General features: G+C 33.0%; 1 protein-coding gene across 1 annotated transcript in view; it reads left to right on the top strand.

Moving 5' to 3' along the window:
• The window catches only part of pcdh15a (protocadherin-related 15a), a 274,694-nt gene that overhangs the window by 230,282 nt on the left and 18,476 nt on the right, over positions 1-25,936 (top strand). The window contains 7 exon segments of the mRNA XM_051125245.1: positions 1,072-1,125; positions 1,127-1,288; positions 3,403-3,491; positions 3,927-4,103; positions 13,111-13,329; positions 18,288-18,296; positions 18,735-18,848. Of these exon segments, the coding sequence (XP_050981202.1) occupies positions 1,072-1,125; positions 1,127-1,288; positions 3,403-3,491; positions 3,927-4,103; positions 13,111-13,329; positions 18,288-18,296; positions 18,735-18,848 (824 nt within the window).

The following is a 25,936-nucleotide window of genomic DNA, read 5'->3' as shown; positions in this document are numbered from 1 at the left end:
GCACAAAGAACATGTATTCAGTGTCTTCTCTTCAATCTTCAACATGCACAAGATTACCACGACGCTTGTGACGCAATAAAGTTATTTTTGTTTTCTTTGCACACAAAAAGTATTGTCATTGCTTCAAACGACTGAACCAGTTTTAATGATGTCCTTACTACCTTTCTGGGCCTTTAACATTTACGTTGCATTGTGTTCTATACAGGGTCAGAAAGCTCTCGGATTTCATCAAAAATATCTTAATTTGTGTTCCGAAGATGAACAAAAGACGTATGGTTTTGGAACGACATGAGGGTGATTAATTAATGACAGAATTTTTATTTTTGGGTGAACTTTCCCTTTAAAATATTCTAGTTTCTAGTTCTTTTATATAATCAGTAATCGATTAAATGTGTTAGTTTGGTGCGATTGATTATGGAAAAAATGACGTTTAATGCATTTATCTCACCCGCTGCGACCCAGACATGTACGTGTATTGATGTATATTGATTTTATGCAGTAGTTCAGTAAACAAGAAGTTAATATTGTTACATTTTAGACAAAATTTTACAGATTCTCTGTTTTGTTCAGTTTCACAAACCAAAATAGTTCCAAACAAAGCCACAGCAAGCAAGCAAGTCACTTTCTTCTTTCTTAAATGAATTTGTTTGATCAAATCGGTTGAATGAATGACTGAATGACTCATTCACTAAGACAGTAACTTGCCGCCACCTACTGGCAGTTTTAGTTTTGTAATATCATGTATTATGTTTTAGTATCATGTCGTCATTTCATATTTCAATATTTATTTTATATAAAATTTAAAAAAAAAAAAACAATACCCATTTGTTTTTTAATGCAAGGTTGAATCAAAATATTGCTTTCTAAAGCTACTTTTTGAAATGTCTGTTAAGTTTCTCATCTAACACAATAATGACTTTAATTTATCCTTGTTGTGTGATTCATTTGCAATTAATTTTAATTACAGAACATTATGTAAGATACAAAATTGTAATTGCTTAACAGACCTAATAACTAGGTCATGTGATTAATTTCCATGGATGTATCTGCATGTAACTTCATGTGTATTAGGCTACAGATATCGACACGGGAAACTACAGTAAGATGGCCTACAGGCTGATCATCCCCCCCCACAGCCGAGGGGCAGGACAGTTTCGTCATTGAGCCGTACACCGGCGTCATCAAGAGCGCCATCATGTTCAGAAACATGCGCCGGTCCTACTTCAAGTTTGAGGTCATCGCCACAGACAACTACGGGCAGGGTCTGAGCAGCAGGGCTGATGTGGTGGTGAGTGCTTTTGACCTTTGACCTTTAAAGTTTGTTCATGCACCTCATGCAAAACGATGATACAAACACAACTTGGACTTTGAGATGTGACATTTTCTCTCATCCCTCTGGTTATGCAAAATAAATGTTGGGGTTCAAGTCAAATCACATACTGAATTATTTAGAAGAGATTTAAAACTGCATAACAACAATCAGCACTATTATTATGGGAAAATATCTCTCCAGAGTGTCGATTTAGTTTGGTAAATACATTATGTTTGAATAACAGGAGTGTGTGTGGTATTTGTGCACTACTTAGTGCAGTAATGAATATATAAATAAACAGTTTTTGTGTCAGCTGAATTATTTATGCTGCTGTATCTCCTGAAGTGTTGCAGCCAGTGACTTGTGCAATTCTCGGAAATCTCTTGGCTAATGAACAGCAAATAATATAAGAGGGATTTTGGAACTGATGTGTGCGTCAGGGTTTTAAACGTCATGTCATTAATGTTTGTGTCATTTTCAATTTCCACTAGCAGTAGAATTTTCTGTTGGTGTAGAAAGTGATTCTGAAAGCCTTTATTTGGTCGCTACACCCTTATTGACCAACAGAATTAAAAAACATTACAACCGCAAACAGCACTTTAAAGCTGAATGGGATACAGTGGAGTCTAACCATAGACTGTAAAAAAAAAAAAGATGGACAACGCACCTCTTTTTTTCTGCTTATTGCCGTACCAGAGGTTTGTGTTAAAATAAAGTACATAAAACCTCAATTTCCTCCTGAAGATCCCCAAAAAAGTCTGTTGGCGCCTCAGTTTACTCAGAGAATCTGTCAATCTCAGCCATCAATCATGACGTCACGCTCCCGGTTTTATAACATCACATAAATAACTAAAACCAAACTTATTTAAAAAAAACGAACACTTGAACTTACATCAGTGTGATAAAAACTGCATAAAATGACAAAAAACATCTTTGGAAAACAATTATTTGAAGGGAAATTTGATTATTTAGTTTGCCTCACCTCCCATTAGATTACATGGAGAGGGTGGGGTTTATGACATATATTGGGAGCAGCCACCTGGGGGCGATCAAAACGTTTTGGCTTCACTTTTCAAGACTTGTGCGGCACACTTGAGTCTAACTCATGAAGCATAAAAATTGTTCTGATTTATTACATTTTTCATCGCAGATTACACTACAATAAAAAGTCAGTGAGATTTTTAAAAAAAAAAAATCTCTTATAATCACCATGCGTGTATTTATTTGATAAAAAATGCAGTAAAAACAGTAATATTCTGAAATATTATTACAATTTAAAATAATTTTAATATTTTCAATTTAACAATTAATCATTTTAAGCATTTAAATATACTTTAAAATGTAATTTATTCTTGTGATGGAAAAGCTGGGTTTTCAGTATTATTACTCCAGTCTTCTGTGTCAAATGATGCTTAAGAAATATTGTGCTGATTTGGCGCTCAAGAAATTTTACATGTTGAATGATGTTGTTCAGCTTAATATTTTTTGTGTAAACCAGGTTTCTTTGATAAGTAGAATTTAAATAAAGCAGCATTCATTTGAAATAGAAATTGTACCATTATAAATGTAATCCTTAATGCATAATAAAATTAATAATTTCTTTTTAAAAATATTACTGATTTCATACTTTTGAATAGTAGTGTAAATTATGCGCATAATTTCAGTGGAAAAATTCAGATGGATTTAGAGGCTTTTGCATCTGAACTCTTCATATAATCTTGTGCTTCAGTGGAAGCAAGAACAGCTGACTATCTGTACAAAGCTCACATAGTCAGTGTAACAAATTTACGTCATAACATTTTCCAAAATATTACTACTTTTAATTTATTTTCAGGTTTAAATTAGATTTTTAATGTTGCAAAAATCTTTATGAATCTGCCTGGCTACAATAAATGTTTACTTGAAATGATCATTCCTCTGAAAAAAAAAAACAATCAAAGCCATTTTGGCAAAATATGTCATCATCATGCTGAAAAATATCAAAAACTGATTATTTTAGCTCTGTCTGCCTGCTCTGTATCACCTGTGCATATAAATTTCACCACATGAATCAAATCCTCTGTCTCTTTCATATTCTGTGTGGGTTGTAGGTGTCCGTTGTCAATGCCTTGGACATGCAGGTTGTGGTTTCTAATGTGCCACCCACTGTGGTGGAGGAGAATAAAGAGCAGCTGATTAGGTGAGAATTCCTCCCTCGGTATGTTTCTCTGCACTGCTGCTTTCCTTGAGTGGCATTTAAGTGTTTCCTGCACTGTCAGCAGCTCTTGTTTTCCCACTTGCTTTGATTTAAAAGGCCATCTCGATTGTTAAAACACAGAATTTAGCTCAAATGGCAAATTCCAATAAGCAAAATAGAACCACTTTGCACAGCAGATTGCAGAATAATCATAATAAAAGACAAAATTATTGCTTTTTTAATACTATTCAGGTGTATATATTGCAAAATGAACACTGTGGACTGTAATTTATTCAATATTGTATCTGTAACTTGTATGTCAAAATATGTCTTTTTTTTTTTTTCAAAATATGAAATTAAGCAAGCGGGTTTTGCATTTTGAATGTTTGAGGTATATAAAGTAAGTTAATTTCCCATCTATTTTTTATTTTTTCCCAGTATTTTGGAGCGCTATGTGCAAGATCAGATCCCTGGTGCTAAAGTGATAGTGGAATCGATCGGCCCTCGGCGGCACGGAGAAGGTTATGAACTTGAGGACTACACCAAATCAGACCTGCAGGTGTACGCCATTGACCCTCTCACCAACAGAGCCATCTCCAGACAAGAGCTCTTCAAGTAAGCCAAACACAGCCACTCCTAGTCTGCTAGTTTGTTGCCAACATTTGGAAAAAGGGGAAAAGGTCAGAGCCTTGTCCTCTGTGGTCTATGCGAGTGTAAATCTGGCTTGTGACATTTCGAGATCCTCTTCCCTCCTCATCTCACCATCAGTGCTTGATCTTGGTCTTCTGTGCAAAACAACATGTTTTCAAAATCATCTAAACAGCCTAAATATCTAGTCAACTAATTGGTTTAAAAACCGTGTAATTAGGTAATTTCACCTAATTGGACACATTTTCTATGAAATGATTTTGTAAGGCTTATTCTTGTATTTAAAAACGACTAGACAGGGTCTAATTAACACAAACCCCCACAGTTAAAAATGTTAAAAATAAAAATAACACTACCGTTAAAAAGTTTGGGGTCAGTACAATTTTTAATCTTTGAAAAAAAAGTCTCTTATCCCTACAATTATTTAAACAAAAATGCTGTAAAAACAACAATATTGTGAAATTTTATTAGTTTAGAAAATGTTTTTCTATTTTAATATATATTAAAATGACATTTTTTAATGTGATGGCAAAGCATTACTCTAGTCTTTGTGTCACATGAGGCTTAAGAAATCATTGCAATATGCTGATTTGCTGTTTAAAGGGGTCATCGGATGCCCACTTTCCACAAATTGATATGATTCTTCAGGGTCTTAATGAAAAGTCTAAAATATACTTTGGTTAAAAATTCTCAATGGTTGTGTAAAACAACACCCTTTTTACCTTGCCAAAATCAGAAAATAGAATAGAAAAAAGGTAAAGGTGAAAAAGGAAATGAACTGCCTATGTGAACAGCTGTTGTACAGGAAGCACCTGTCCTCCTTATTCGAGAGGAGAAAAGCCCCCTGAAGTCCAGACACACAGCAATATGCTCATTTAAACTCTGCTGTGCCCCGTGACTCAGCAGGGAGAAGCGTCTGTCGCTGGGATCCAACACAAGTCATCAGGATTCTGTTCAAATATGTGTTTACTGAACCAACACATACACACACACATCTCATTCATATTCACAAACACAGGAGATCACAGACCACCTGCCTTATTCTGCCTTTCTAGACACACTTCTTACTCTTATACATGTTTTATTTTGTTCACTGTTAGATGTGTTCTGCTCATGTTTGTATCTCTGCCAAAGCAGAGCAGCTGCCCAGATGAATATTTTATGCCTTAGAGGTTACTGGTAACATTTCTTTAGAGAAATAAAGACATAAAGGAAACAGTTGTTGACATACTGCAAAGTGAGAGATATTTGATGAGAAATGTTTGAGCTCATAATAAAATTTCTGACTTTTAATTGTATTTATTTGTTGAGATAGATTTAAGATTGCATGTGATGACCTAAAGCAAAAGAAATCTGAGAACTTCCAGCATAATTCTTCATTTAATCTCTTTTTTGTTTAGCAGAACCAGCTGAAATGTTCGAGGAAAGTTATTGTAGTATTGTTGCATGTCACTGTGAAATCTCATTAATGCATGTTCAGATTTAAACTTTGAAGGCAAGGTTGTGTCAAGTTTGATGTCTGTGATGCCAAACACTAAGCATGCCAAACTGAAAATGGATTTTGAGAGCCATGAAATCATTGTAATTTTAATATTTGTATTTTTAATTTTAGTTTAGTAGGTTGCAGTCTTTTTTTTTTTTTTTTGTTTTTTTGTGTCAAAATGCATTAAGTTTCCTGTGAGGGGTAGGTTTACAATTAGGGAAAGTGGACAGAAAACACAGTTTGTATGTTGTAAAAACCATAAAACATGAAAACCCAACGTGTGTGTGTATATATATGTATATAGGTGGTTTGAGTAAAGGTTTGATGTTTTGTACTGTTCAAAAAGAAAAAAAATCAGAAGAAAGATTAACGAATCCGCTCCAAAGTCCTGAATTAAATGATTCACAATACACGCTCAGAAGTCCCAGTCTGAATCAAATGATTCTCAGTTCAAAGTCCCATCTGAATAATGATTTGCGAACCATCATTTCAGATCAGGACTCAGGAATCATGAAATGATTCACAAACTCGCTTTGAAGTGCTGATCTGAACCAAATGATTAGCGATCCGCACTCCTAAGTCCCATTCTAATAATGATTCGTGAACCATCATTTCAGATCAGGACTCAGGAGCATGGTTTGCGAATCATTCAGTTCACGAAATGAGCCGCTCTGAAGTTCCGATCTGAATCAAATGATTTGCATTTGTGCTCCAAGTCCCATCTGAATAATGATTCACAAACCATGACATCTGAGCATGGGCCGCTAATCATTCTGTTCGTGAAATTCGTGATTCTCGAGCCTGCTCCGAAGCTCTGAACTAAAACAAATGATTGACGAACCAGCTCCAAAGGCCCAACCTAAATGAAATTATTTGAAAGTCCCAAACTAAAATCAAATGTGCGATACACGATCCGATTGGAGCTTTTGAAATCATGTGAATCATTTTGCAATGCAATGGTTTAACTGATTTTGAGTTTTTAAAAGCTACATTTCACCCATCACTACCCATACTTTTGAAAAACAAGTAATGTCGAAATTCAAAATATGGCTCTTTTGATCTGTTTTTTGCTAGTGAATCGCCTGAACTGAATGATCGAAGTCATGAGTTTGAATCAATCAGACCAGTTCCATCATAAATGACTCACTCAGTTGATCCTTCACAAACAGTATGTATGTGATTTGAGTAATGATTTGATGTTTTGTACTGTTTAAAAAGAAAGAAATCAGAAAAAGATTCACAAACCCGCTCAAAAGTCCTGATCTGAATCAAATGATTTGCGCTGAGAAGTCTCATCTGAATAATGATTAGCGAACCATCATTTCAGATAATGAATCAAGGGCACGGTTCGCGAATCATTACATGTGCAAAATGATTCAAGAATTCGCTCTGAAGTGCCGATCTGAAATAATTTGTGATTCGCAAACCAGCTCCAAAGATCCAACCTAAATCAAATGATTTGCGATACAAGATTTGAAAGTCCCGAACTGAATCAAACCTGTGATACACAATCCAATTGAATCATTTTGCGATGCAGTGGTTTAACTGACGCAGAGTTTCTAAAAGCTCTGTTTCACCCATCACTATATGTGCTTTTTAAAATCCTTAAAAGCGATGTCGAAATTTGAAAATGAATGGCTCTTTTAGATCTGTTTTTTTTTTTTTTTTGTTAATGAATCGCTTGAACTGAATGATTGAAATCATGAGTTTGAATCAATCGGGGCGGTTCTAGCGTAAATGACTCTGTCTGTTCCTTTGTCTGTTCCTCTGCTTTTCGCGTCTTCAGCCATGTTTACAGGACACTGTCAGTACTACTACTGGCTTAGCGTATTAGTTTTATGACATTAACTGAAGTAAAAGAAAAAATTATTGGTAGGGACATATTGGTAGAGACACGTCCCTAGCATCCCTAATAAATTCTACACCCTTGCTGAATGATCAGTTTTCATTTTAGGGTGGACTGTCCCTTTAAAGAGATCTCATTTGCAATTTTTTCTTTGTTACAGATGGGGACATATTATTTTGTTTGTGCTTGTGGTGACATTATCTCTTGTGGACATTATGTCTCCATTTGACTCAGTTACATGGGGACATGCTGTTCTTCAGGCTTTGTGTTTGTTTGTGTGTATGTACCCTCCTCACTGAGAACAGCCGACCGCTGAGTTTTTTCCACCCTTCTCCTTTCATATGTCCTGCTGGAGACAAGGTTGTTTTCTTGTGTCTCAGGTCATAAAACTCAAAATCTGCTTCTCAAAGCTTTACAGTCTGAGCTGCACCTCAGCTTTCACCAAAGTTCCCCTCACAAAACTAGTTTCTTTCTCCAGAATCCATCTGGTCACTCTCAGTGGTGTTTTGTATGGATAAATCCAGTCATCCTGCTGGTTAGAAGCCCATTGACTCTGAAATACGATAAAAACAGACAGCCATTGTTGAGCACGTTCACACTGCGTGTCTGTAACAGTGTGGGTTAACGCATGCTGTTTCTGTTCCTCCACAACAGGGACGGGATTCAAAGAGATAAAGGCCTTGTGGGTAAAACCAGGGGTTAAACCTGGATCTAACGATCTGAAATGATGTACCAGCATCTTTGATTTAGAAAAGAAACACAATATTGGCAGTTTGTTCGTCACTCCTTTCTGTTTCCCCTGTGCATCAGCCCAGCTTGACTTTGATCCATTCGTTTTCTGTTTAGTACAGATGAGGACATATTTTTTATTTTATTTTATTTTATTATATATATATATATATATATATATATATATATATATTTTTTTTTTTTTTTTACTTTACTTTATGTATGAGTCCAGTAAGCAGCTTGGAAATTAAAGCCTTTATTTTATTTTATTTTATTTTATTTTATTTTATTTTATTTTATTTTATTTTATTTTATTTTATTTTATTTTACTTTATTTTATGTTACTTTATTTTATGTTACTTTATTATCTTTCAGACATATTATTATTTTCTGTTTTTATTTGGACATTCCATTGCTTTTCCATTTAGTGAACCATCACTGTTTTTTTTTTTTTTTTTTTAATTTATTTATTTAATTTATTTATTTTTCTTCCTTTTATTTTATTTTACTTTATTTGACTTTACTTTACTTTATGTGTGAATCCAGTAAGCAGCTTGGAAATTAAAACCTTTATTTTGCTTTATTTTATTTGATATTACTTTATTTTATGTTACTTTAGTATATTTCGGACATATTATTATTTACTGTCTTTGTGTGGACATTCCATTACTTTTCTACTTAGTGAACCGACACATTTTATTTTATTAAACTTCCTTTTATTTTATTTTATTTTATTTTATTTATTTTTAATTTTATTTTTTTTTTATCTACAACTGAATTAAAAATAAAATAATAGGTTTTAATTTTTCAAGCTGATTACTGGACTCACACATAAAGTAAAGTAAAATAAAATAAAATAAAAGGAATAAAATAAAATAAATTAAATAAAAATAAATAATAAAATAAAATTAAAATACACACAATAAATTTATTTATTTATTTATTCATTTTACTTTACTTCACTTTACTTTATTGTGTGTCCAGTAATCAGCTTGGAAATTAAAACCTGTTGTAGATAAAAAAAAAAAAAAAAAATTCGCCATTTATTTATTATTTTCTGCATTTGTGTGGACATTCCATTGCTTTTCTACTTAGTAAACCAACATATTATATTTTATTTTATTTCATTATTTTTTTTAAATCCTTTTATTTTATTTTATTTTTTTATTTTTTATTTTATTTCATTTTATTGTGTTTAATCAGCTTGGAAATTAAAACCTATTATTTTGATTTTTAGTTTAGTTGTAGATAAAACTTGATGAATTATGGCAGTCTGAAAAAATTCTGTCACCATTGATTTACCTACTTTTTTCTTCTGCAAAACATACAAGATGAAGAATGTTGTACAAAACAAAACTGTCGGCACGAAACAGGCATAATTCTATATCATCTTTTGTGTTCCACAGTAGAAAGTCACACAGGTTTAACAAATGGATTGAGCTAATGGAATGTGTGGAGCAGAAACACAGGTGTAAATGGGGTGTAAATTCAGAATAGCAACAGAGTCACTCATTTTACCTTGAAAATCAAAATCTATTCATCCTCATTTCTTTAAAGACGAAAGGAAACTCTTCAGATGTTGCAAAGCTCGTATACACGTGGTTTTGCAGGTCTGTTTGACCATAAAGATCAAACACATGCAGTCTTTCATCAGTCTTTAAACCTGGATAATCGATTGTGTTTGAACAGTCCTGTTTACTTGGTGCTTCTGTTGAAGTGTTCTGCTGCAGCACGGCTAATTGGTCTGCCGTGGATACTTATGAGGTACTTAACATGCAGGTCTATTTAAACATTATTGATCAACAAAGTGTCAACAAAGCCAGGTCTTTTCACATTTCATGTTGGCTCAGGAGAAAAGTACTCTTGCTCTGCTTTGGAGTGGCACTGGTAATCAGCTCTATATCAAGATATTAAATAATAATAACTCAGGTTGATATTAGCACAGTCAAGCCATTTACACATGCAGGGGAGAATGAGGATTTCCATATCATGTTGCCTAGTAACTCATACGACGAACTGGAAAAGGCTAAATACAGCTGAACGGATGCTGCCCTCATTAGAAGGATTCTTGGCTCCTGTTTTTCTGCCGAAGATGCTTTGGATTGACACTGAATGTTATTAACATCTAGCTGTCAATCATCTCAAGGCTGTCATAGTTGCTACAGTATAAACATGCTGTGTATGTGGGCAAAAATGTACAGTCTTGTGATTATGATGTGCTTACTGTACAGGTATATATCAGTGCAAGAAACAGACTGGAATTTTAAATACACCATATTGGGGTTTTTACATGTTATTTTATATATATATATTTTGTTTTGTTTTTAATACAGTTATGTTTCAATGATTTTTTCCACATTTGCATTATGGTTTTATAATTTTGTATTTTATTTTAAATTTGATAAAAAAAAAATCTAATTAATATATTTCAGTTTCATTTATACAGTTGCATATTTGTTGTAAGGATCATATAGTTTTTTATGTATACATTTTATTTATTTTTATTTGATATTATATTTATTATCTGTACAGTGCATGGATAGTGGATAATGGAGACACACACAATTTATGTTTTTTTTTTATTTTATTATTGTATTCACAGTACATTTTAGTTGCATTTTTAATTACATCACATTGGATTTTTTTTTTTTTTCATTTTATTTTATTGTATTTTATGTTTTGTTTGTTTTGTTTTGTTTTGTTTTTAATATAATAAAAATATTTTTTTCAACAATTACATTATAATTGTATACATTTTTTTTTTAATTTTTTTTTTTTAAATTTGATCACAATTTTTTCATATTCGTATATTTCATTTATACAGTTGCATTATTACTGTGCAGCCAGAAAGTATACAGACCTTATTTGTATTTGTATTTATTTATTTTATTTATTTTTTTTTTTTTTTATTTTGTGCTAATGCATTTTTTTTTTATTTAGTTGCATTTTTAATTACACCACATTGGATTTTTTTTGTACATTTTATTTTATTGTACTTTAATTTTTATTGTTTGTTTTGTTTTTAATATAATCAAAAAATTAGTTTTTTTCTACAATTACATTATAATTTTTATACATTTTTAATATTTTTTTTAATTTGACCCCAATTTTTCAAATTCATATATTTCAGTTTCATTTATACTGTTGCATTATTACTGTGCAGCCAGAAGGTGTACAGACTTTATTTGTATTTTATTTTATTTATTTTTTATTTTGTCTAATGCAGTTTTTGTGATTATGGTGTGCTTAGTGGATAATGGACAAACACACATAATTGATATGTTTTTTAATTTTATTATTTTATTTACAAATAATAATTTTTCTGTATATGTTAGTTGCATTAATACAGTTGCATTATTTTTTTTACATTTTATTTTATTGTATTTTATGTTTTGTTTGTTTTGTTTTGTTTTGTTTTTAATATAATAAAAATATTTTTTTCAACAATTACATTATAATTGTATACATTTTTTTTTTTTTTTTTTTTTTTAAATTTGATCACAATTTTTTCATATTCGTATATTTCATTTATACAGTTGCATTATTACTGTGCAGCCAGAAAGTATACAGACCTTATTTGTATTTGTATTTATTTATTTATTTTTTTTTTATTTTATTTTGTGCTAATGCATTTTTTTTTTATTTAGTTGCATTTTTAATTACACCACATTGGATTTTTTTTGTACATTTTATTTTATTGTACTTTAATTTTTATTGTTTGTTTTGTTTTTAATATAATCAAAAAATTAGTTTTTTTCTACAATTACATTATAATTTTTATACATTTTTAATATTTTTTTTAATTTGACCCCAATTTTTCAAATTCATATATTTCAGTTTCATTTATACTGTTGCATTATTACTGTGCAGCCAGAAGGTGTACAGACTTTATTTGTATTTTATTTTATTTATTTTTTATTTTGTCTAATGCAGTTTTTGTGATTATGGTGTGCTTAGTGGATAATGGACAAACACACATAATTGATATGTTTTTTAATTTTATTATTTTATTTACAAATAATAATTTTTCTGTATATGTTAGTTGCATTAATACAGTTGCATTATTTTTTTTACATTTTATTTTATTGTATTTTATGTTTTGTTTGTTTTGTTTTGTTTTGTTTTTAATATAATAAAAATATTTTTTTCAACAATTACATTATAATTGTATACATTTTTTTTTAAATTTTTTTTTTTTTTAAATTTGATCACAATTTTTTCATATTCGTATATTTCATTTATACAGTTGCATTATTACTGTGCAGCCAGAAAGTATACAGACCTTATTTGTATTTGTATTTATTTATTTATTTTTTTTTTTTTTTTTTTTTTGTGCTAATGCATTTTTTTTTTTATTTAGTTGCATTTTTAATTACACCACATTGGATTTTTTTTGTACATTTTATTTTATTGTACTTTAATTTTTATTGTTTGTTTTGTTTTTAATATAATCAAAAAATTAGTTTTTTTCTACAATTACATTATAATTTTTATACATTTTTAATATTTTTTTTAATTTGACCCCAATTTTTCAAATTCATATATTTCAGTTTCATTTATACTGTTGCATTATTACTGTGCAGCCAGAAGGTGTACAGACTTTATTTGTATTTTATTTTATTTATTTTTTATTTTGTCTAATGCAGTTTTTGTGATTATGGTGTGCTTAGTGGATAATGGACAAACACACATAATTGATATGTTTTTTAATTTTATTATTTTATTTACAAATAATAATTTTTCTGTATATGTTAGTTGCATTAATACAGTTGCATTATTTCTCTCAAATTATTAGTACACCAATGAGTTTTTTTTTTTAAGTTTTTTTGGGATTATGATGTGCTTACTGTACATGTCCATATTTGTGTAAGGAAAATATTCCTTTTTAAAATGTCTGCTCAATGTGTGTTTGACAGGTTTCTGGACGGCAAGATTCTGGACATCAATAAAGAGTTTCAGCCGTACCTGGGCGAGGGTGGGCGAATTCTGGAGATTCGTTCTCCTGACATTGTAGCAAGTGTGAAAAAGGCTGCGCAGGCGGTGGGCTACACGGAGGGGGCACTGCTGGCGTTGGCCATCATCATCATTCTGTGCTGCATCCCTGCTATACTCATCGTTATGGTGACGTACAAACAGTGAGTATAATTTTCGTACAGCTGTGATAAACACTGGTTTTCAGTCCCCTCAGTGATAATCAGTCTCATAAGTCGCATATTTTAAGCTTTTCAACAGCTTATAAATTCAGCAAAACACTGTATTTTAGCACTGTGGAAAACAATCCCATCGGACTGAATTTACTTACTACTTAATTTACTCGCAATAAAATAAGTCAAGTGTGCTACAGACACATTTACATATTCTTTTAGCTTATTTTATTCAATTGGCTGCCTACTGCTAGTACTATTATTACTATTCGCTGCTGGAAAAAAACAACAGCTGAAACCAGCCTATGCTGGTTGGCTGGTTTTAGGTGGTTTATGCTGGTCAAACTGGTCTCCCAGTCTGGCTATGCTAATGTTCAACTTGTTTCAGTTGGTTGGTTAGCTGGTCTCCCAGCCTGACCAGCTAAAGAAGTGGTCAAAATCCCTCTAAAACCAGCCTGCAAACCAGCTATGACCAGGCTGAAAGGCCAGCTAAAACCAGCCAACAAGCAACGTATTATAAGCCTATAAACATATTTAAAGGAGTAGTCCACTTCCAGAACAAAAATTTACAGATCATGTACTCACCCCATTGTCATCCAAGTTGTTAATGTCTTTCTTTCTTCAGTCGTAAAAAAAAATTATGTTTTTGATAAAAACATTTCAGGAATTATCTCCATATAGTGGACGTCAATGGTTTGAACGTCCGCAAGTTTGAACTTCCAAAATGTAGTTTAAATGCAGCTTCAAAGGGCTCTAAATGATCCCAGCCGAGGAAGAAGGGTCTTATCTAGTGAAACAAATCAGTTATTTTCTTAAAAAAATAAACATAAAAATTTATATCCTTTTTAACCTCAAATGCTTCTCTTGTCTAGCTCTGTGTGTACTCTGTGCTTTCTGGTTCAATACAGTTAGGGTATGACGAAAAACTCCCATCTTATTTTCTCCTCCAATTGACCCAGTGTTTACAAAGTGAACATGCAAAGAAGGTCAAACGCCTTTACAAAAAAAGGTAAAACAGCAATGTAAGACAGTTTTGGTTGGAGGAGAAAATGAGATGGGAGTTTTTCATCAAACCCTAACTGTATTAAACCGGAAAGCACAGAGTACACACAGAGCTAGACAAGACGAGCATTTGAGGTTAAAAAGGATATCAATTTTATTCATTTTGTTTAGAAAACAACCAATCGTTTCGCTAGATAAGAGCCTTATTCCTTGGATGGGATAATTTAGAGCCCTTTAAAGCTACATTTAAACTGCATTTTGGAAGTTCAAACTCACGGGCACCATTAAAGTCCACTATATGGAGATAATTCCTGAAATGTTTTTTTCAAAAAAAAAAAAAAAAAAAAAAAATCTTTATGACTGAAGAAAGAAAGACAAGAACATTGTGGACGACAATGGGGTAAGTACATTATCTATACATTTTTGTTCTGGAAGTGGACGTTAATAATGAATATTATTGTTATAATTATTATTTAAAAACTTAATAATAATAATAATTATTATTATTATTATTAATTAATTATAACCAGCCAATAAATACAAAACATAATAATAATAATAATAATTATAATTATTGTTATTATTAATATTATTATTATTATTTCTATATTTATTTGCTTTTTTCACTGCGTAGAAAAAAACATACATAAATGACGCCAATTTTTATGTATATTTTTCCCTTAATTTTTCTTCATGACTATGTTAAATAGGATTTGTTAAAGTCCCCATGAAATCAAAATAGAAGTTTTTTTTGGTTTTTAGTATGAATATGTTAGCCTTAAGGTTATCTATAAGCTACTGTGCTCCAAAACAATGACAAAATTTGCATTTACAAGATATAAGTATTCAAAACGTAGTCTCAAACCTCCACTAAAATGGATCAACGATTTTGATGACATCACCCTGCACTTCAGCTTCTCACCAAACTTTCTGTCCAGTCAAATGCTCTATAGAATCCAAAAATCCTGCCCACCAAACAAAAATAGACGCTGAAACGGCGACTGAAATTAATCTCTTGTTCATAGAATCAGTATTTTTTCTGTATGGCAAATGGCACGTGGTGCACTATATAGGGGACAGGAAATGATTCAGGCAGTGTATATATGCTTACCATTGGGGCGATTGAAATCTGGTTTGCCCTGTGTCCTGCAAAACCTCCGCAACGCGCACAGCCTTCTCTTTTCCAGAGACATGATGGCAAGATGCGGATTGTATGCATGAGTCGGCATAGATCACATATCGGACCCATTTGAATTCTACACAGAATTGTATATATAACTGTATGCGATATAAACAAAACACTACTGGCTATTTACAAAAGGGGGCAGGACTGCCAGGACAGGATATGTCTCTTCCTGTCTTCCTGTTTCAGTTGAAATTACATCAACACATAGAATAACGCTGCGTGTTTCAAAGCTTTTCAGTGGACCTTTAAATCGCATCCCCCATGTAATATATCATTTATATCATACGTATATACATCATACATCTTATTTCGACAGCTGCTTTTCTGAGTGTGTCTAAATCAGAGATTCTTAGCCAAATTAAGCTGCAAATGTGAACTATGTCGCTAGCCAAAGGTTAACTATGATTGACTAGTAAACATTTGGCAAGGCAAAAATGTGTATAACACAAAAAGAAAGCATATTTCTTGTACCTTCCATCTCCGAGCTGCTATACATACATGAAGACGTTTTGCTCTACGTCTCTATTTGTAACCTGAGAGCGTTGAGGACAGGCTGAAAAAACACACACAGTAGGTGAGAGAGATGAGTATTGGATGCCAGGTATTAAAATGGCTTTTTTTCAGTAATTAGCCATGCTAACAGGCTAATCTCCCAGCCAGCTCTGTGTGAAAGCAGATTAATTATAAGCATTTGTGACATATCCCAGGCATTCGATCCATCCGTCACATCTCATGAAAGCCCAGCATATGGGTCTGCTCTCCACACACAGCAGTTCCTCTGAGATGCGAGTGTGGTCCTGACCTTCTGCACACACCAATGAGTCCGTCATCAGCTATTGTGTAAATACATAACAGATGGGTAATCATAGAGTGAACACAAACAGCTAAACAGACACACCTACAGTACGTAAGTGAAGCTCGCTCTCGCACACACATACCCATGCATGACTGCGCTCAGATGTTTATACGCATATTAAACAGTTCATTTTGTGATTAGACTCTTGTATTAAAGGTGAAGTGACGTTATGTCATTTCATTTGGTTGTTTACTGAAGATGCATAATAGGATGCACAAGAGTTAGCTTATATATCATGACACAAGATCTCACACTGCCTTTCGAGTAATTGCATTCTGGTTAAATAAATAATATTAAGAAGACCACGTCTTTGATAGCCTCCAGGAAGCCTGGGGTCAGGACGAGAGAGTGTGTGGATGAAATACAAAGATGAGAAGGAGAGATAGAGAGGGGTTGCTGCTGAGAGCTGTATTGTTTCTCAGCTGTGGAGATGTGGAATAAACCGGGGTTATCCTGGGCTCTTATCACATTTTACAGTATGAATTATGCACACACACCTGCAGCAGTAGCTGAAACCAAAATGGGCTGCATGGTTCAACACCATACATTTTCTGGCCTGTGAAATTAGAATTCGGACTGCCAGTTGATTGAAAATATGAATGAAGGATCATGATCTATTACTCAATGTGCTGATTAACCAAATTAATGACAGTTAATCACAATTGCGTATGGCAATTCATGCATGTACAATAGCAACATTTTTGGGAAAAGTGCCCAAATTAAGCTAATTAGAAGATGGTACATTATTCTGACAAATAAGCAAAACATTAAATATACATCAAGCTGAATTGCATCAGTGGTTAGAAAATACTTTATCAAAGAATTTACATACAGGTCAGAGGGCGTAATTAACATTTTTTTGATCATTTATTTTAATTTGAAGTTATATGTTTAATATAAACTTTGTATTATATTATATTATATTATATTATATTATATTATATTATATTATATTATATTATTATACCATTTTCTTATATTTTTATATTTAGTGTATTATTCTATCCAGTATTTTTTTATTATTATTCAGTAAATTATTGTACTATCCCTTTTCTAAACCAATTGTCCTCTGTTGGTTTGTGGGTATGTTTATATTTATTATATTATATTATATTATTATCGAAAATAATAAAAATAATGATCATAATAAAATTATATTATATTTTATATAATCGATAATAATAAAAATAATGATCATAATAAAAAATATACTATATTATATTATTGTACCATTTAAGTATAATAAATATAATGTCCATTATTTTTATTATTATCCAGTATATTTTTATACTATCTATTTAATAAACCTATTGTCCTCTTTTGGTTTGTGAGTGTATTGTATTATATTATATTATATTATATTAAATATGAAAATGTTAGAAATGGTATAATTATTATATTATATTATATTCAAAGGTATCATATTAAGGATAATATATAATATAATATAATATAATATAAAAAGTATCAGAAAATGGTAAAGTAATTATATTTTATATTATATTATATTATATTATGGATAATGTAATATTATATAATAAATATGAAAAGTCAGAAAATTGTATAATTATTGTATTATATTATATTATATTATGCAATTTTCTTACATTTTTATATTTAGTATATTATTCTATACAGCATTTTTATTATTAGTAGAATATTATACTATCCATTTTCTAAACCAGTTGTCCTCTGTTGGTTTGTGGGTATTATATTATTTTATATTATTATATTATATTATATTATATTATATTATATTATATTATATTATATTATATTATATTATGACAGCCATTATTGTTTGTGTTTCGTTGAATTATTCCTGTGCCTAATTAACTAACAATTCTCATTTCCTCTTCCTCTTTCCCTGCACTTCCTGTCGCTGCATGTGGACCCTGCGCTCAGATTCAAAGAGTAAGTTCAGATTCTTCTTTTTGATGAATTATTTGGCGGATAGTCTGTGTTATCGTACCCTCGTTATTTGGTTCAGTCCTTTAGAACAGGGACATACGAGTAGAATGCATGAATTGAGATGAGACGCAAAGGACATACTCACTCCAGCCCTCTCTGATTCCAGCACAATAGCGATGCCTTTGAAAATGAACAGAAATGACTGGTTTCATGACCTCATAGAGTACAAAGTGAGCCGGGTTCAGCTTCCTCCTAATAAAACACCTCATCTCAGTGTGAAAGGTGCTGAATAACCCATGATATTTTGCATTGCATGAATAAAAAGTGCTGGAACAGATCAAATGAGAGTTGCCGGAGCTCCAGACCTCATATCCTCCTATAATAGAGCTGAAATGAGCCTTTTGAAAAGAAGGAAACTCACTCTTTGGGGGTGCTTTACAGGAGACAGGCCGAGTGTGCCAAAACCGCCCGTATCCAGATGGCTCTTCCTGCTGGCAAATCGACAGGAGGTGGCGCTCAGACCAATCTCTACGAGGAGCTGGGAGACGGCGGCATGTAAGTTACCTATCTGAAATAATACCTTCAACCTTCACCAGACGGATGGTTAACAAGATTTGTGTGTGCTTGTGAATATTCACAGAACAGGAGAAAATGTGACTTTTCTAAAAGTTTTGTGTGTGTGTGTGTCTTGAAAAATCAAGAATAGTTCACCCAAAAATTTTATTTTTGCCATTAATTTTTACTGTCATTCCAAACCTGTATGGAACACCACAAAAATATTTTGGACCAAAACACAAAAACATTTTTAACACGGACCAACATAAAGATGTCGAATTAACGACATATCTCCCTATTACGAGAAAAGATGTCATTTTAACAACAAAAAGATGTCGCTTTAACAACATATCTCGTTATTATGAGAAAAGATGACCTTTTAACGAGAAAAAGATGTTTGACAAGATGTCATTTCAATAAGAAAAAGATGTTTTAACGACATAACATCTCGTTATTCCGATATAAGATGACGTTTTAATGAGAAAAAGATGTTTTAATGACATAACATCAAGTTATTGTGAGAGATGTCACATTAACGACACATCTCGTTATTATGAGAAAAGATGTTTTTTTAATGACGTATCTTGTTATTATGAGAAAAGATTACATTTTAGCAAGAAAAAGATAAAAGACGTTATGTCGTTAAAACAACATCTCGTTATTACGAGAAAAGATGATCTTTTAATGAGAAAAAGATGTTTTAACAACATAACATCAAGTTCTTGTGAGAGATGTCAAGAGAAAAGATGTCGTTTTAACAACATAACTTCTCGTTATTACGAGAAAAGATGACATTAAACTGTTATTATTAGAAAAGATTATGCTTTACCAACATCGCATTAAAAGAAAAGATGTCATTCGCAAAAAAGATGTCAAGTTATTATAAGAAAAGGTGTTGTTTTAACAAGAAAAAGATGTTTTAATGACATAACATTGTTATTATGAAAAAAGACGTCAAAGTTAATGATATCTTGTTATTACGAGAAAAGATGTCGTTTTAACGAGAAAAAGATGTTTTAACGACATAACATCAAGTTATTCGAGAGATCTTGCTTTAACAGCATACCTTTATTACGAGAAAAGATGTTGTTTACGACAAAACATCTCGTTATTACGAGAAAAGATGTTGCTTTAACAACATATGTTGTTATTATGAGAAAAGATGACGCTTTACCGACATCTCATTATTACAAGAAAAAATTTTGAACGGCATAACATCTTGTTTTTACAAGAAAAGTAACATTTTAATGAGACATCTCATTATTATGAAAAAATATGGCAATTTAACAAGAAAAAGATGTTGTTTAGCAACATAACATTTTATTATTACGAGAAAAGATATGATTTTTGTTTTAATGAGATGTTTTAACAGCAAGTTATGAGAAATGATGTCACATTAACGTTGTTAATACAAGAAAAGATGTTTTGATGAGAAAAATGTTTTAGCGACTTAACCTCTTGTTATTATGAGAGATTTTGTTAAACTGACATAACATCTTGTTATTATGACACAATTGAGTGAACAAATATATGTGTGTCACCATAATAATCTGATGTTTTACTTTCCATGTCTTTGATATTATATGTGAAATTTATAGAAATGAAAATTGTTTTGGTGTAGAAAATGTAGTAAAATTTAAAATATTACATATTCAAATCTACTAAATACACAAGGCATAAAAGAACCAATGACGTTAAAGGTCATGGGCATCAAACAGTTGTCAGATTATGTGTGAATGCAAAACTGCGGCGCAGTGTTACAGATAAAAGGAGTATGAACATTCTTCTAAATATCTTATTTCATGTTCCATGGAGGAAAGAAAGTCTCACAGGTTTGGAAATAATGAGGGTGTGTAAATAATAGGCTGGCAGAATATTAATTTTTAGGTGAACTATTCCTTTAATGCCCTGACCCGATTCTTCATTTGAAAAAGAAACAAGTTTTTCCTGGTCTTGACATTCTCCAAAGGGAGAAACTGTTCCTTTCTGACATCCCGAAGGTACTTATTTCCTTGGTACATTAGCTGTGGTTTTGGGTTTAATATTAAGTCCGTCCACAGAGATGTGCTCGCTGGACGTGTGGGTTTGGTGCAGCAGGAGTCCGTTGCCAGGCTGAAGGCTGTTGTGAGTGGAATAAAATGTTAATAGATTAAAAGATTATAGCCACAGCACAGCATCTGCGTCCCTCAGGTAAAGCCTTTTAAAGTGCTTTTGATTTAATGCAATCAAAACAAATGCAGCTGCTAACACAAACAGACAACGAAAAAGACGCGCTTTTGTATTGAATCCATTAGAATAGATGCTGAGATTGCTGGACCATGTTCCTGAACTGCAGTTTAATACCATCAACAGAAAGGAACATTAGGGTAGAATTTGTTTGCTTGTGCATTTGGGCAAACATTTTGTTCTTTTGTTGGATATTAATAAAAACAGTAGGCTGTCAGCAACCTTATAAAACAGTGATTAAGGATTCTCTCTGTGACCTTCAGATTGATTGTTGATTCATGTATTTAATTTATTTATTTTTAACATTTCATTAACAGAAATCTCATCCCAAATTAAATTTAATTATGTAATTAGAATTTAATATATAGTTTTAATTCTGTATTTTTTTAATAACATTTTATTTTTATTTAAAGTTTTAGTTTTTTGTTTTTTTTTTAAATGTCAAAATAGTTTTCGTTATTTATTTATTATTTATTTTAGTACAAGTTAAAGGGTTACTCTACCCCAAATGAAAATTTTGTCATTAATCACTTACCCCCATGTCGTTCCAAACCCGTAAAAGCTTCATTCGTCTTCGGAACACAATTTAAGATATTTTGGATAGATATTTTGGTGGAGTAACCCTTTAAACTAAATGAAAATGAGAAGTGTTGCTAGCTGAAATACCTTTACGTTCATTTATTTATTTGTTTATGTATTCAGTTATATATTTTTTCAATGCATAACCAAAATCTTAATAACCCTAAAATTATGTTCTTATTTTTCAGTTGGTTTTGGGGTGAAATATGACCCAAATATATTTTCTGTGCATTCCGTCCCACTGAAATATCTATTTATGCAGTTTGCTGCATATACCATGTTGCACACTTCCTTCATGTGTGTAATGAATGATTGAATGGATGAGTGATTGCATTCCCTCTCTATTTACCTTTTATATGTGTCTCTCAGACCTCTTTACATCTGATATTGGCATGCATTTCATATCCAGAGAGTATCCGGATATTATTTAGCTAGATTGCATGAATTCCTTGCACTCCAGTGCTTTTCCATCACGATTTGAATAGAGATCCAATCGCACTTATCCACAGAAACCTCCACGTATATATTACCTACTTAGTTGTGCTATGTGCGATTAATAAAAACACATTTGCATTTACACCTTTGCGGAACATATTTTTTGTGTACATTTGCATCAGCCAAGTTTCTCTTTTTAAATCAGTCACTGAAAATGCATGTTAATGGCAAATGTGAACAGGGCCTGCCTGTGTTAAATTGTCAACGTATCCCTCTGTCTACATGCATTTTTCCTCTCATGTTTCATTCATTTTCATCTTCTCTGCATTTTCCAGCCGTGGACTACAGTGAGTAACATAAAATATGCTGCATTTCCCTGCAGTGCTCTTTCTTACACGTTTCTATCAATGTATTTTAGAATCCCTCTTGACTTACATTTGTAGTTTGTAGTTTCTAGTCCCTGTGTAACTTCTCTGCTAGTTTCCTTTATCATTTCAATCGTTTTTATGCCTCGATTTATGTCATACTGCATATTGAAAGGAATAGTTGATACTATTTACCATTAAAAAGAAAAAATGCACAGATATGTGTGTAGTGCTGTAGTGGATTAAAGCTTTAGTAGTTTGGCTAGATAAAGCCCTCGCCTCCCGGCTCTAGTGGTTCGTCGTAGTCCTTCACTTTGAGACTTGCTGTTGTCACAGATCATCTTGATTGATGTCTGAACGAAGATTAGCTGAACAGATAGGGATTTCAGACTGGTTCATGAGTCCCAGTGTATGATCTTTGTGCTTCATAGCTGGAAATACACAATTTTTTATGCCAGCTTGCATTCATTGTATTTTTGCTGCTTTCCATACAAAGTCAGCTATAGGGTATATATACTTTCAGAATAAAAATTTCCTAATGATTTATTCACCCCATGACATCTAAGATGTTCAATTTTATGTGCATATTTCATTCAATAAATACCCAGTCATTAAAATGTTCGTTTAAAAATATAGAAAACTGTAATAAAAAAGAAAGAATCTGAGAGCTTCATACACTGCTTGAAGGAGATCCCATAATAATGTGATATGATTGATATGGCCTTGTCATACCAAGTCAAACAGCTATTTATTATCACATCAACTTTTGTGCTTTTGCATCCACCAAACTTTCAGGTGCATAGTGAACAGCAGATGTGGTTTAGGAGAAAATGTCTTTATACCAGACCAGTGTACCTATGATGTGTACTATGATTACCAAGAAAAAAGATCATTAGTTGTCTTTTACACATCTTTTCCATCAAAAATTAGCATGTTATTGGTTTATAAGTGAATATTTATCATGAAAACTAATTCCTATAATAACTTTGTTATGCTTTTCTAAATAAGAACTTGGAAATTCAATATTCTAAATCAAACTTAGCATAATGTTTCCTGAAGTATTAGTAAGACTATTTTTAAGACTATTTGTGACCCTGGACCACAAAACCAGTCATAAGGGTCAATTTTTGGAAATTGAGATTTATACATAACCTTAAAGCTGAATAAATTATTTGAAAATTTGAAAATCTATTTGAAAATCTGGAATCTGAGGGTGCAGAAGTTCTTAGCAATGCAAATTACTAATCAAAAATGTGATATATTTACAGTAAGAAATTTACAGAATATCTTCATGGAACATGATCTTTACTTAATATCCTAATGATTTTTGGCATAAAAGAAAATCGCTAATTTTGACCCATACAGTATACTTTTGGCTATTGCTACAAATATACCTGTGCAGGGCTCTAGAGTGTGACCAATTTGGTCGCACATGCGACCTAATTTCTCAATGGTGCAACAAAAAAAAATCTGAGGTCGCACTGGTGCGACCAGCTGTTCGAGGGCAAAAAAAAAAAAGTCTCCGCGACTGTGGTTCAACAGACACACGTTATCGTGGTCTAAACCAATCAGAGATAGTGAAGAGCGGCTTGAGTGGCTTGACCAGTTTCCCTGGTTAAGCTACAGTAAAGCCGATAATATAATGAACTGCATTTACTGTAAAGAGTGTGGGAAGACCATGGCCAGCAATTAGTGATGCGCGGATGGCGGTTATATCCGCAGGCGCTGCGGTGCTAATAAAAAAAAATTCTGATTATTTGCGGGTGGGTCACGGGTGGATGAGATGAATCAATAATGAGGCAAATATTAACTACATTTTCTAAAATGTGAACCTGTTTTAAATACTTTTTTCATCAGGCAAACAATTTCATTTGTGTGTGTGTCTGTTCGCCTGTTCGAAAAGTTGTGACAGAAAAGGTGACATTCCAGATAAAGTTTGAAGGGAGTTACGACTGTGTTAATGCTACTGAGTAAAGTAATATGCAGTGGTGTAGTGCAGAACCTGCGTATACCCATTTCTTCATCAGTCGGCTTTGAGTATACCCACTTCTAAATCCCCTCTGATGCGCATCATTCAGTAGTGTCATGCATTAGCCAAAATCATGACAGCCCACCATTGCGAAAACAATACATTAAAAATGTAAATAATTCGATTTTTACGATCAGAAATTTCTTAAACTGGGTGAACCACTGTAAACTTTTGTCCAAGGATCCAGTAGGCGTTCAAACACCCAACCGATTTCACCAGAGATTGCGGAGAGTCACGTCCAGATGTCAGTTAACGTTATTCTTTTTAGCGTGGATTTGGCTTGAGTGAAGCGTGGATGGAGTGATTATAAGTTTATATAAATGTGCAGGGATGTGCAGATCAGCTGAATCTGCTGTTAAAAATGAACCATCCATTCATCATAACATTATGAATAAGAATAATTGTAAACGACGATTAAATGCGATGCGGTTGAAAATTTGGGTGCACCTAACTTTTGTGCGCACCAGGCGCCAGGCGCACCAGTGCAACCAGTGCAAAAAGTTAGTCTAGAGCCCTGCTGTGCTACTTAAGACTTGTTTTATGGTCCAGGGTCACATTTGTCACAGAAGTCCTGACTGAGAGTGTTTGATTTAGCTTCCTTAAAGCTTGTGTGCAAATTTGTTTGGCCAAGCTCTTTCAAAGTCCATTAAAGTGAAGGATTTTGTGTTGTGGGTCATTAGCGCTCTGTCCTCCCATGGCTGTTCTTTTCCCTCAATTCCTCCCTGTCTCTTTCCACACATGCTTCAATCTCCTCTCCTTTCATTTTCTCTCGTGGGCTGCAGAAGGCGCCGAAAGTCTGTAATCGAGGAGGCGGATCGTCAGAGTCTTTTAAGAGACTTCGCCTCTCGTGCTATCACCGCTCACAAACTGTGTGCCGAAAACGGAAAGTTGCTTGGCAAGTTGCCTAAGTCAGAAAGCAGCATCACCTTCCTCTCAGATGAACGGCCGCTCACCACACAAAATCCGCTTTACCACGATGGAGCGTCCAGTAGTCCGGAGCCCAACTCGGAGGTGCGAAGAGTCGGTGGGTTTTTGGACAGTGACGTCCCGTCTCCGACGAGCCCCATCAGCCAGATGACTTCTTGGTCCCTGCCATCCCGTATTCGAGGACGAAGGCTTTATGATGCTCTGCGTCGGCAGGCTCTATGGGATCCGGCCGAGTGGGAGGAGCAAGAGCTGAAGGCGGGGCTTAAAGACAGCAGGGAAACTCTTGATGCTGATGTAGACCAAAGTGGTCGAAGCACAGAAACAAAGCTGTCAGTCCGAGAACAAGCTAGGCAGTTTGAGCAGCAAGCTTTAGCTGAACGAACGCCAAGGCAGAGCCGGGACTCTTACGCGTCTCTAGATCCGGACGACCCACTGCTAAGCGCCTTCATGTTCTCATCCAGTCCAATTTCTGTTGGCAAGGACATCCCACCCTGCATTATCATTACAGGGGGTGACGGCGAGACTCC

The sequence above is a fragment of the Labeo rohita genome, chromosome 13, assembly GCF_022985175.1.
Source record: "Labeo rohita strain BAU-BD-2019 chromosome 13, IGBB_LRoh.1.0, whole genome shotgun sequence".
NCBI lineage: Eukaryota > Metazoa > Chordata > Actinopteri > Cypriniformes > Cyprinidae > Labeo > Labeo rohita.
This window is presented reverse-complemented; position numbering and strand designations above follow the sequence as displayed.